Raw genomic sequence first — 12585 nt, 5'->3', positions numbered from 1 at the left:
TATGGGTTGGCATGGAGGCTCTAGTACCCAGTTGTACAGCCCCTAGCTTGGATGCAAGATGTGATACGGGGATGGAGGTACAAAGGTTCCATATGGTATCCTTTTGGCATATCAGTCCACTTTTGCTGTAACAGTCTCTAGGTCGTGTAATCTCATGGGCAGATGGTCCCATACATGTCCTATTGGTGATGAATCTGGTGATCGGGCAGCCACAGAAGTGGGACAATGCTGTGGAGACACTCCTGTGACCCCCTTGTGTGTGCGGCCGAGCATTATCCTGCTGCCTCTTGGAAGCCGCAAGGAGAGAAACACATGTGGCCGCAGGATGTCCTGAACATATCGCTGAGCTGTCACTAGCGGTGACCGACTGTCATATACGATAGTCCCACAGACCATTACACCAGCAGGGGGAAAGTGCGCCGCTCCACAGTAAAGGTTGGCTGGGGGAGCTCACCCCTAGGTGTCAAGACACAAACATGGCCGGCGTCCATTCCCAAACTAAACTTGGTTTTGTCGTTGAAGACAACCCTGTTCCACTCCGTAGCAGTCCAGTTTTGTCATTCAAGACACCGCAGCAAACACTACAAAAAATGTGTGCAGTGAGACCAAATGTTCTTCAGCCAAACAACTGGAAATAGTTCCGAGAGACACAGGGGTGTAATGATGGAGCCACCGGCTCTCTAGATAGTGGACAACGAAACAGTTGGAGCTGCTTATGCTTGTTTGATGATCCTCTCTACTGATGGTCTGCTGAGGGCATCCTGAGCCCGGTCACCTTGTGTGCCCTCACACATCCACTGGTCCACCACCTCCTAAAAGTCTGGTCAGAACGGCCGGTGGAGGACAATTCATCGATACGACCATTCAGCTTCTCACATCCCAATAATGTGCCCCTCTCAGACTCTGGTAACGGGGTGAAATCTCTTCTCTGCGTCGTAGAGGCGTCTAGTGGTCAATGAGCTCTACACAAGTGGAAAAAAAGGTCACTACATACAAGGAGCCTCCGAGAGCCTTTTATAGGCCAAGGGTGAAACTATTTTTAAGGCCTCAGGTGGTAAGACCGTTCATCTAATCATTCACATATCTGCATGCTCAGTTTTGGAGTAAAATGACAACTACTTCTGGGTGCTGGAACTGATTTGTTTTGCTGAAGAGTGAAGTTATATTGATTAGTAAGTGGCACCTGGGTGGAGGAACGAGGAGATCACATTCAGTAACAGTTAGTGGTTCAACCACATTCCACTGCCACGCTCAGCAAGTTGTGGGCAGAAGCCCAATGTGTGCAGGACAGCATGTGCCCACACCAAAGTTTTGGCTGTTACAGTATATCTGTTGTTGGTATTTTACAATCATGTACTATGTAATGAACTTTTTAATTTTTACAAATAGTACCAAAAAATATAAGCCCCCCCCCCCCCCCCCACCCCTCCAATACCCTGTAATTCACTTACACCAATAAGCACTGGCATACCTAGTAAACAAATGAGTTCTGTTGAGTTCAAAGTTTCGCATTCCCCAGTAAGGTCGGCTTCACACGGGCAGACAGCATTCCACAAGCGGGAGGCGCGCATCAGATGAGCCTGGCCGGTGACTCCGCGTAAATTAAATTATCTGTATTGCGCACGTCTTCAGCGGCTCGCTATCGGTCATGTGCAGTACAGTTTTTTTTCAATATTTGTATTTCCTGCGCCATCGCTAAGTGATGATGCCAGTAGCCACGGCCCATATGCAATGTTAATTGCGTATGGGCTGCGGGTCGAACGGTTTCCACTGACTTCAATGGAGGCAGTCAGCGCAGAATCCACGGCAAAATAAGAGCACGTCGCGATTTTTCCTCCGCTCGCGGAAAACGCAATTCATGTGAGTGAATTTACATGCTTTTCAATTGCCGTGTTTCCCGTGAATTCCACAATTGGAATCCTCCAGTGAAGTCGGTCTGAGGGTCTGTTAATACCTGCCAATTTCTTGTATGAGTGAGTGAATGCCAGAGTTCATTCGGGCAGCCCGTTTAGACAGGCAGATACATCGTTCAGTCTTTCTAATTTGCTGTACAAGTGAATAAGAACAATTGCTATTTAGGCTGAACGATAAGTGAACGAGGCAACGATGATTATTAGCCCTACATAAAATGAATAACAAACAAGAAATCGCTCATCATTCAGTCATTGGCTGTGTTTAGACTGAATGATCAGCATTCACTTTCGCTCGTTTGAACGATAGTAATTGCTCCATGTAAAAGGACCTTACATCCATCTGAGATGGTCCTTAATGTAGCACCCATGTACTGACAAGTAATAGGGCTAGACTCAGATCATGCATGCATACATACAATATAGCAAGAACTAGGGACTTGGAACCCCCCAGCGAACACCAACCGTGCCTCAAACACGATAGAGTCCATCTCTGACAAGACTGCATGGTGCAACCCAAATCTACCCAACCAGGATGACCAAACGTCCTCAAATTTATGTCTATTTTGGGCATATCCATAGCATGTGGATTACGGACCTTACATCTGTTACATAAAGGCGGATCCCGCAGCCCATATTGTACAGGAACAATGGGGTCCCATAGACCCCTATGAATCATCCTGTTGCTGGCATTTATTATACCTCCTATGAAGCTGTGATATTAGGTACATGGGGGTAACGCCACCTTTACCGCATATTCACACTCCCGTTTTTGGACAAAACTTACGTCTATTTATTGGGGAATTAGGCGTTTGCACACATTAGTGCATCAACTTGTTGATATTTGTTGTTTGTGCTTTCGATGTTTTTAACTGATTTGCCCGTGCTTTTAGTACATTAAGGCCTCCCTCACACAGGGCGTTTGCAGAAACGCAGCGTTACTGCAGATTCCGCCCCGTTTCAGCAGCGCTGGCATACTTTATGCCAGCATTTTGGCTGCGTTTTCAGCTCGGCTGAAAACGCAGCCAAGCATGCTGAAGAGAAAAAAAAAGTAATACTCACCTAGCCGCTGCAGTCCGGGTCGCGGCCGCTGGTCTCTGCCGCTGATCCGGGCTTCCTCGGCACTCCCAAGTCTATGGCCGGAGGCCAGGTTTGAGAACCCGCCTCCGGCAATAGAGTGCTGTGATTGGTTGTCGGTGCTTGCTCGATGCCCAATCACAGCCCTTCATTGACTGTCTCAGCCAATCAGAGCTTGCCGGCGCATATTGGCTGAGACAGTCAATGAAGGACTGTGATTGGGCATCAAGCGTGCCGATAACCAATCACAGCACTCTATTGCCGGAGGCGGGTTCTCAAACCTGGCCTCCGGCAATAGACTTGGGAGTGTTGGAGAAGCCCGGATCAGCGGCAGAGACCAGCGGCTGCGACCCGGACTGCAGCGGCTAGGTGACTATTAACTTTCTTTTTTTCTGTCTACCTAGCTGGGGCAGATTTTCGGGGTAGGGCTTCTATTACAAGCTCTTACCCCGAAAATCGGCGAGCGGTTAACGCTGCCAAAAACGCAGCACCAAGTGTTGCCGCGTTTTCAGCAGTGCTAAAACCGCTGCCCATTCATTTCAATGGGCGACGCAGGGCTGAAAACGCCCCAAAACAGAACTTGCATCGCTGTCAAAGCGCAGCGTTGCAAGGCGCTGCGTTTTCAGCCCTGTGTGAGCACCCTATTGAAATGAATGGGAGTGTTGTACAGCGTTTAGCGCTGGGCTGAAAAGGCAGCGCTAAACGCTGTATAAAACGCCCTGTGTGAGGGGGGCCTAAGGCCACTCTCACACCGACCGCTTTTTATCGCGATTAGTGCAGCATCCTGAGCGCCACGCCAATCACAGTACACAGTTCCCATTGATTTCAGTGGAGCCTCGCAGACCTGCGCTCGAACGCAGCGTTTCTAACGCCACGATTTTCAAGCACCGTATCCATTTTCACACGTTTTTAACACACCTCATCATCCATCACAATGATGGGGTGCGTTAAAAAGAGTCGTCAAACACAGTCACATGCATTAAAAAACGCGGTAAAATGCTGCGTTTTCTGGCGTCGTTTAACGGAACGCATGCGTGAAAGTGGCCCATGGCCGCTCTCACACAGGCATCTGTTATAATGTAACATTTTAACACGTTTTCAAATGTTTTAACAGAGTTTTTTAACGCACTCTATCATTACAATGGTTGCGTTAAAAAGCGCTGAAACGCATTAAAATAGAGCAGTGTTAGAAAGTTGCGGCATTCAAACGCTCATCTGAGAAGCCCCATTGAAGTCAATGGAGGAGTTGTTGCAGCATTTAGTGCGGCGTTTGAACTGCCGCTCTAAAAAATAATCTGTGTCAAGGGTGGCCTGAGGCCGGTTTTACACCTGTGACGGAACCTTTGGATGGAGGTTCCGTTGCAGATCAGGCTGCAAATGCCAGAAGAGGAAGTGGTGCATGCAGCACTTTGGCCTCATGTCCACTGGCTAATTCTATTTACAAAATCCGCTCAGGTCACCCGCCCGCGTGATCCGCGCCCATAGGGATGCATTGGGCACCCGCAGGTAAGTAAATACCTGTGGATGTCATTTTTCCCTGGCGCGCGGATCGCATGTGCGGGAAATCACCCACAGCATGCTCCATTTTCTGCGGGTTTCCAACACTGACGGCTCCCATTGAAGCCTATGAAAGTTGTCCGTATCCACGGCTGAATTTCTGCTCTGCCGCGGGAGAGCAGGAGTTAAAAAAAAAAAAAGTGCACGGCGCATGCACGCAGCCGACATATCGAGCACATCCGCTGGACCGAAGAAAGAAGATCCGGCCGCGATGAAGGCCAGATCCGCAGCGTCCGGACAGGTAAGTAAATCTTATTTTCAGGCCTCATGTCCGCGGGAAAGGAGGGACCCGCGGCGGGATTCTGCCCGAATTTCCCAGTGGACATAAGGCCTTTTTCTTCCGTCCAAAAGCTGGGCAGCTGAGCGGAAAGCAGAGGGACTCCATTATAGTCAATGGGGTTTATCCGTTGCCGTTTGCTCCATTCAGAGGCGGAACCGTTCAGCCGCGGGGATTCCCCACTCCTGCTCCTCGAACAGAGAAGGAAAGCGGAACCCCCAATGCAGATGTGAAACCACCTTAGTAAGGATTTGTGTATGGTGCACATTTTGGCTTCTGTTCTTTTTTTTCCTGTTTTTGGGCATGTTTTTCAGTGTGTGACTGCATGCTATAGGGTGGTGCTGCCATTGCTACACATTATACTTAGATAATAACAGGAAAGAAATGAGGAAATGAAATTCTCCCCGACTTCCTCGTTAGGTCAGCAGCACATTAAATGTAATCTCCGCACGTATTCCCCGCTCCATTACCAGATCGCTCCTACGCAGAAAACGCCGCTATCCCCATTATCGGTCATCGGTCAGTCGCTGGTGGCGTTTACACTTATCGATTACCATTCAGATGCTCCAGATCCAGCGATTAACCAATGGTAACTGTTCCGTGTAAAAGAGCCCTTATCCTATCTACAGTCTTTCATCGGTCTTCAATCCCCTTTACTTTCCATATAACATTGGGGTGGTAAGTTATTTAAAAGGACACACCCCATTAAAGCGATCCTCCGCTCCCCGAAGGGGGCAGTTATATTACTTGCTGTTGGTCTCCTGTTTTCCACACAATCTTCAGACCACCAAGGCCCTACTGTGCACCTACCAATGAACTATACCTGCTGTCTGATTGGCCAGAGCTGGTCAAGTGATCAACGCTGGCCAATCAGGGAGCAGTACAATGTGTACATTAGTTAGTTGGAAAAATGTGATGGCAATCTTGAACTGCCAAAAATAAGGCCTAGAAGCGTTGGATCAGTGGTGCCACAATAGTTTGCACCCCCTGCAGGGAGAAGGAGATTGAAAGCAGCGGCGGTTGCACGTGCGCGGGGCCGCTCCATTCATTATCAATGGTACGGCCGGAGATGGTTAAGCGCTAGTATGTGGCCATTTTCATCAGCCCCACTGAAATGAATGAAGCAACCGCTGCTCCATTCAATCTGCCGTCAATGCAGGTGGGGGTTGCAAGGCCACTGAGATGAGAAGAGAGGGACACGGGACCCCTGTTCTCGGTATTCGTGGGGGTCTATCTTCTGAATAGGTGATATTGTGGTATGACCCCTTTAATGTGACTTCTTGACACTAATCAAATTGCTCTTGGAGATCATGCTCCACCACACAAGGGTTTAAAGGTCCTTTTACACAGGACGATAATCACTCAAATGATCGTTAGATAAATATGGTGGTTTATTAATTAAATTAAAAGTAAACAATGATTGTTAGCTGAACACAGCTATGAAGATAGGAAGCATGTTCTGGTATATTTGATACCACCAAAATGTTCATCAGCATGGAGTTGGTCACCGCCAAGAACGGTTTTCTCAAAAACCACAAAGAACGCCCTCCTGCTATTTTGTGGTAAGGAACTTCAATGTATGGGGCATTATATACATATATTTTATTTATTTATTTTTTCCAGCTTTCTCTCTGGAGTGGGTCAGTTATAACAAAAAAATAAAAATAAATTGAAATTTTTGTTCCAATTTTACTTCAACTTGTATTGAAATAACAGTACTTGGAGATATGATATAATTCTACATATTATGATGAAGAGATGACATCTCACACATCTTCTACACCGAATAGGTTCCAAGATATGAATTATCAAAAATTACAATTCTCAGTGACCTTCGGAAAATCACTCCCCCATCCTCCGTATTTCTTGACTCCATGACACAACGGGTCTGAAAATGTAAACTTTCATATACATTCTAGTTAAAAAAAAATAATAAAAAAGGATTGTTGGGTGATTTGTCCTGCAATGACCCATCCGGCACCTAGACTCGCTATGACAAGTCCGGCCACAACCAGTGTTTATATGACTGTGCTTTGCAGAATAGAAGCACTTCCGCATGCGATCACTCTACAAATTGTCACTTGCCCCGCATATAAATAGGCATCTGCTTGGAGGAAAGGGAAGTGAATGCAGAAATGATCCCAATTGCGAACCGAAAATGATTACTGCACGGTTGCCTTACAGCACTGGGGTCCTGCTCCCAAATCTGACCAAGCCAACATTTCTACGGAGTATGTATGTTCTCCCCGTGTTTGCCCAAGTTTCCTTTGGGTGCGCCAGCTTCTTCCCATATTCTAAAAACACACAACCATGTTTCCCCCAAAAAAGGCCTTATCCTGATTTTTCACGTTTTTTGGGGAGCCTTGACATATAAGCCCTATACTGAAAATAAGCCCTGGTGACAGGGTCCAGGTCCCTCCCGCTGCTCTCCAGAGCTCCAATGCGGATTCCGCAGTCGTTAGCCCCTCACAGACACCTTTTGGTTACAGGATTCATAAATCCCGCCTCCATGAAGCAATGCCTTGGATTGGCTCTTCAAGCGCGGCTCAGTCAATTCATAAATCCCGCCTCCACAACAGGACGACTGTGATTGGTTCTTCCAGGGCTGCTCAGTCAATCCGTGTAGCCATCACATTGTTTCGTCGAGCGCTGCATTGATTAGCTGAGGAGCGTTCGAAGAACCAATCACAGCCACGGCTTTCTTACTTTGTATTTGGTCCGTGTTTTATTAACTGAAACGAATGTAAATCGATGCATTTATTCACACGGCTGGTTTTTATGGCCGTACTTTAATAGTGCAGCATGCGTTATTTTGTCAGTTCTTCCCTCTGTATCTGCATTCATTAGCATTTCCTAATAACCCACGGATCGTTATTTACCTAGCAGGAAATAAAACGCATCAACAGTAAATACGCAAATATAGATCAAACAGCGATAAAATACTTACAGGACCAAACGGTGTAGGGATGAGGTCTTGGTGCCGGGGCTGCAGGTTGGGCAGGGGCACCTCGCTGGCATCGCTGGTTTGTGTGACAATAGGCCTGTGTGCATTAAATAGGAAAATAGGTAACGTCACACCACAACATCCCGGCGCACGGTCAGTACATCACTTCTAGCGCAGCGCCATTTACAAAGTACGACGGCTCTGATGGCGGAAGACACCCCAGGGCGATGTAAGCAATCGTCGGACACTTGCAAAGTTCGGTGCGGGTAAGGCTTAGGTGTCCGCCCTGCCCCCCACCATCACTACTGAATGTGGGGGGGGGGGGAGCAGAAGTAAATGCAGCTACACTTAGAATTCATGATCTGGAGTGGAACAATATGGCTGCATCCACACGGAGCGGATTTGCAGCAGATTTAGGGTATATTTACATGAACGATTTTTCCGTCCAATTTACAGGAAAAAAAAAAAAGACAGAAATAAAGTATATTAATTGAAAGGGTTTTATGCGCAGGCGCAATTTTTAAAATTGAACAAATAGTCTCCGGGGAAAGAAATTAAAGTGCAGCAGGTCTTATTTTGTTGCAATTTTTGGGGATTAAAATCGTCCATTTAAATCTATGGCTGCGATTAAAAAAAAAACAGGATTGCCCTCGTTAGATCTGACCGAGATCCGCTTTTATCGCATATAATCATAAAAAAGTGTGCAGAACTTTTAATGCTATCATTTGGCCCATGCATAAAAATCATAAGCAAAACCGGTTAAAATGGAGTGGAAATTTTTATTTTTTTTTTTTAAATCCACACATGAAAAAAAAAAAAAAAAAAATCTTGACACGATTTTTCAAAAGTGAAAAAAAAAAATAAAGAAAAAATGTCCGTGAGAGTATGCAAAGATCGATATGCTGCAGAAACTAATTCCGCGCTGCGGCTGAATTTTTACAGTAATTTAGTACAATTTTTTTCTGTAGCATGCAGATCAGGGCTTCTACCCACTAGCGATATTTTTCCCTGCGATGCGAGAGCGATGATTATGAAACTAATGATTTTTTTAAAAAAAACTGCAATATCGCTCAATGTTTTCAATGGGGGCAGCGCCAGCCCCAATGAAAACATAGGGAGTACATCACAGTCCTTCATCCCCGTGGCATAAGTCCAGGATGCTATCCCATAGCTTTCAATGGGGGTCGGCGGTGCTGCAGCCCCATTGGAAGCAGTGAGTTGCAGGCAACCCCTGCAGCAATGATTTTTCAGGGAAGGGCTTTAAATATAAGCCCTTCCCCTTAAGATCATCCATAGCTGGTGAAAAAAATAAAAAAATTACATACTCACCTCTCTGCCGTGTCCTCCGGCTGACTCTCCGGCACTGCTGTGAAGCTCTTTCAGCTGGCAGGGATTTAAAAATCCCCGCCTCCCGAAAGGGCTAGGCTGATTGGCTGAGCGCTCAGCCAATCACAGGCAGCGCACAGCCATTCCTTTTTAAAGCCGCATCCCATTATTTTCAATGGAAATCTGCACCGCAGTCTATAAGGCATGAAAACAATGTGACATCTCACTTCTTGATGGGGATTCTGGTGGAAATTTGCATGCGAATTTGGTCATTCGAAAGGGCTAAATTTGCATGCAGATCCACAAGCGGGTATTTGCACGCCGTGGCACGCAGCTCAGCTGAGGATTTCTGCTGCGGTTTTTAGAGGCAGAATCCATGCGGAAAAATCCACCTTGGATTCCGCCCGGTGAACATACTGTTGTTGGCCACGTTCACGGGAGGCGGAAATGCTGCGGAATTTCCACAGCTGAGAACTCCACAGCATTTCCGCATCCAAAAACAGAGTCGAAATCCGCAGCCGAATTTGGCAGATCGAGAGCCTCCCAATTGTTCGTGCTATCAGCGCAGCCTTTCTCCCGGTACCCAGCCTCATCTAGTGAGCGCAGTGTCGCAGGTCAGGTGATGCGAAAGTGGCATCACCCGTCCATTCCGCTTCTAAAATCCGAGTCTTTTTGACGCTCCTTTTGCACGGATCTGCATTCAGAATTCGCCCCGTCAATGGCCAAAATCAGCATGCAGATCTGTGAAGTGGAAAGTCTCATTTTCGTGCGTCCCGACATCAAGAAATAACATCACTTCTTGATACAGAAACGCACGGAAAGACGATTTTCCACATCAGATTTACACATGCAGATTTTTCGTTTTGACAGGGCGCAGATCCACGCCAAAACGTTTGAAAATCCTCTGTGGAAATCTCGTAGAATTTCAGTGCGGTCCGCCTGCGGACATTTCACGTGGGAATGGGGCCTAAAGCTAATGTCACATAGGTGAGCGCGATATTGGGCCGGGAAATTCAGCCCGATATCGCGCTCGGGAACATGCGATTTTCCTGCGGATGCGAGACGTTCGAAGGAACGCCCGAAGACAGGGCATGCTGCCATTTTTTCCAGCATCATGTATGTGACCCTATTCAACGCACAAATCTTGCACGATTTTATCGACTGAGTAAAAGCGGCCTAAGAGACCTCTCACACGGGACAGAATTACGCCGCAGGACGCACCGCAAGCCGCTGGAGATTCCGCAGCGAAATTTGGAGGCGACTTTCAGATTTGGATGCGGAACTGAAAACGGCATCAAAATCCGCCGTTAGACCTCCAAATTATGGTGTGGAATCCCGAAGCTGCGGATTTGGCGGCATCCTGCGCCATAAATCCATTCTGTGCGAAAGGTTCCTCCGTGTAAACACCCAACCGTCCCGTTAAACCCCACGGAGGGTCGCTGTGTGCGCCAAGCCGCCTTTACAGCCAGGAGCGGAGCGTGGAGACCCCCGTTACATCTGAGGACCCCAATCTTTTCGGGCCATTCACACCAGCAGATTTCTGCCTGTCTGCATTCTTTAACGCGTGTAAATATACAGCGTATTTACACGCATGAAGGAAGAAAAAAACAGAAGACCCCCCCCACCCCCCCTGATTTCCTGCACAAAACGCAGGTTTCCATTGTTTTTAATTGGTTATTTCGGAGCAGCAAAATAGGACATGCGGCTTTTTTTTCATGCGACCGAAAATCACGCAAAAAATGCGCAACTGCGAGTGAACCCGTTGCAAACAAGGAGTTCGGTTCGCTGCGTATTTACGTACACCGTAAAAATAGGGTTTCGTAGAACAACCCCATTTAAGAAAATCCTGAATATACATCCTGCATGGCGGATTTGAGGACAAGGAGACGAGGTCAGCTGACCCCATGAGCCCCCTCCATCGTCTACAGCACGAAGAACTTGTGCGAAGGGTAGTGGAACTCGGGCAGTGCGCGCATGCTGGGACTTGTAGTCCCCCTGCAGAGGCCCTATTAGTTTGCTACCTTCGGGGCGTGCAGCCTCCTCCCTGTATACAGTATAGCATGGGGCTGCCGGTACCTGTGGTCTTCCATAGTGTCCCCGGGAGATGTGGCTGCTCCGTCTCTGGCACAGACCCCGCCGTGGCCCGCTGCCACCGCCACCTGCGCCCTGCTGCCCAGACGGGTAGTGGTGTGTGAGCGGGGCCGGCCTGCTGCTGGCTGCTCGGCGGCGCCCGCTGCATCATGGGACTTGTAGTTTCTTCTCCGTGTTACCTCAGTGACAACCGCGCGGTTTCCTCTCACACTGCCGGATTTCACTCATTACTGTAATTCACGTCACAGTCCGGCACTTGTGGTCAGGGAGAGGGGCATTCAGTAGAGCTATTACCACATAGTTGTGAGAGGTTGTGAGAAGCCCCTTGTGTAGCAGAGCCACAAGTGTTAGCCATCTCTGCCACCTGTCTGTACAACAGAACCCCCTGTGACATTGAGGGTGCTCTCACACTAGCCACTCAGGGCGCTCTGACACAGGCCGCTCAGGGTGCTTTCACACAGGCCGCTCAGGGCGCTCTGACACGAGCCGATCAGGGGGCTCTCACTCCGGGCGCTCTCACATAGCGCGCTCTCACACAGGCCGCTCAGGGCGCTCTCACACGAGCCGCTCAGGGCGCTCTCACCCAAGCCGCTCAGGGCGCTCTCACCCAAGCCGCTCAGGGCGCTCTCACACAGGCCGCTCAGGGCGCTCTCACACAAGCCGCTCAGGGCGCTCTCACACAAGCCGCTCAGGGCGCTCTCACACAAGCCGCTCAGGGCGCTCTCACACAGGCCGCTCTCACACAGGCCGCTCAGGGCGCTCTCACACAGGCCGCTCAGGGCGCTCTCACACAGGCCGCTCAGGGCGCTGCCGCTCAGGGCGCTCTCACACAGGCCGCTCAGGGCGCTCTCACCCGAACTGCTGAGGGCGCTCTCACACAGGCCGCTCTCGCTCAGGGCGCTCTCACAGAGGCCGCTCAGGGCGCTCTCACTCAGGGCGCTCTCACACAGGCCGCTCAGGGCGCTGCCGCTCAGGGCGCTCTCACACAGGCCGCTCAGGGCGCTCTCACCCGAGCTGCTCAGGGCGCTCTCACACAGGCCGCTCAGGGCGCCCTCACACAGGCTGCTCAGGGCGCTCTCACACAGGCCGCTCAGGGCGCTCTCACACGAGCCGATCAGGGGGCTCTCACACCGGGCGCTCTCACTCCGGGCGCTCTCACACAGGACGCTCTCACACAGGCCGCTCAGGGCGCTCTCACACAGGCCGCTCAGGGCGCTCTCACACAGGCCGCTCAGGGCGCTCTCACACAGGCCGCTCAGGGCGCTGCCGCTCAGGGCGCTCTCACACAGGCCGCTCAGGGCGCTCTCACCCGAGCTGCTCAGGGCGCTCTCACACAGGCCGCTCAGGGCGCTCTCACACAGGCTGCTCAGAGCGCTCTCACACAGGCTGCTCAGAGCGCACTC

The 12585-nt window shown here is 49.5% G+C and overlaps 1 protein-coding gene across 1 annotated transcript in view; it reads right to left on the bottom strand.

The window, feature by feature from the left end:
* The window catches only part of LOC136632154 (uncharacterized), a 38851-nt gene extending 27536 nt beyond the window's left edge, over positions 1 to 11315 (bottom strand). The window contains exons 1-2 of the mRNA XM_066606829.1: positions 11168 to 11315; positions 7769 to 7862 (exon numbers count right to left, since the gene is read on the bottom strand). Of these exons, the coding sequence (XP_066462926.1) occupies positions 7769 to 7862; positions 11168 to 11181 (108 nt within the window). The 5' untranslated portion in view covers positions 11182 to 11315. The remainder of the gene's footprint in view (positions 1 to 7768; positions 7863 to 11167) is intronic.
* Between the last annotated feature and the right edge of the window lie 1270 nt (positions 11316 to 12585).

This window comes from Eleutherodactylus coqui, chromosome 6 (genome assembly GCF_035609145.1).
Source record: "Eleutherodactylus coqui strain aEleCoq1 chromosome 6, aEleCoq1.hap1, whole genome shotgun sequence".
Lineage (NCBI taxonomy): Eukaryota > Metazoa > Chordata > Amphibia > Anura > Eleutherodactylidae > Eleutherodactylus > Eleutherodactylus coqui.
Note: the sequence above shows the minus strand (reverse complement) of the source record. Positions and strands in the feature narration are given on the sequence as shown.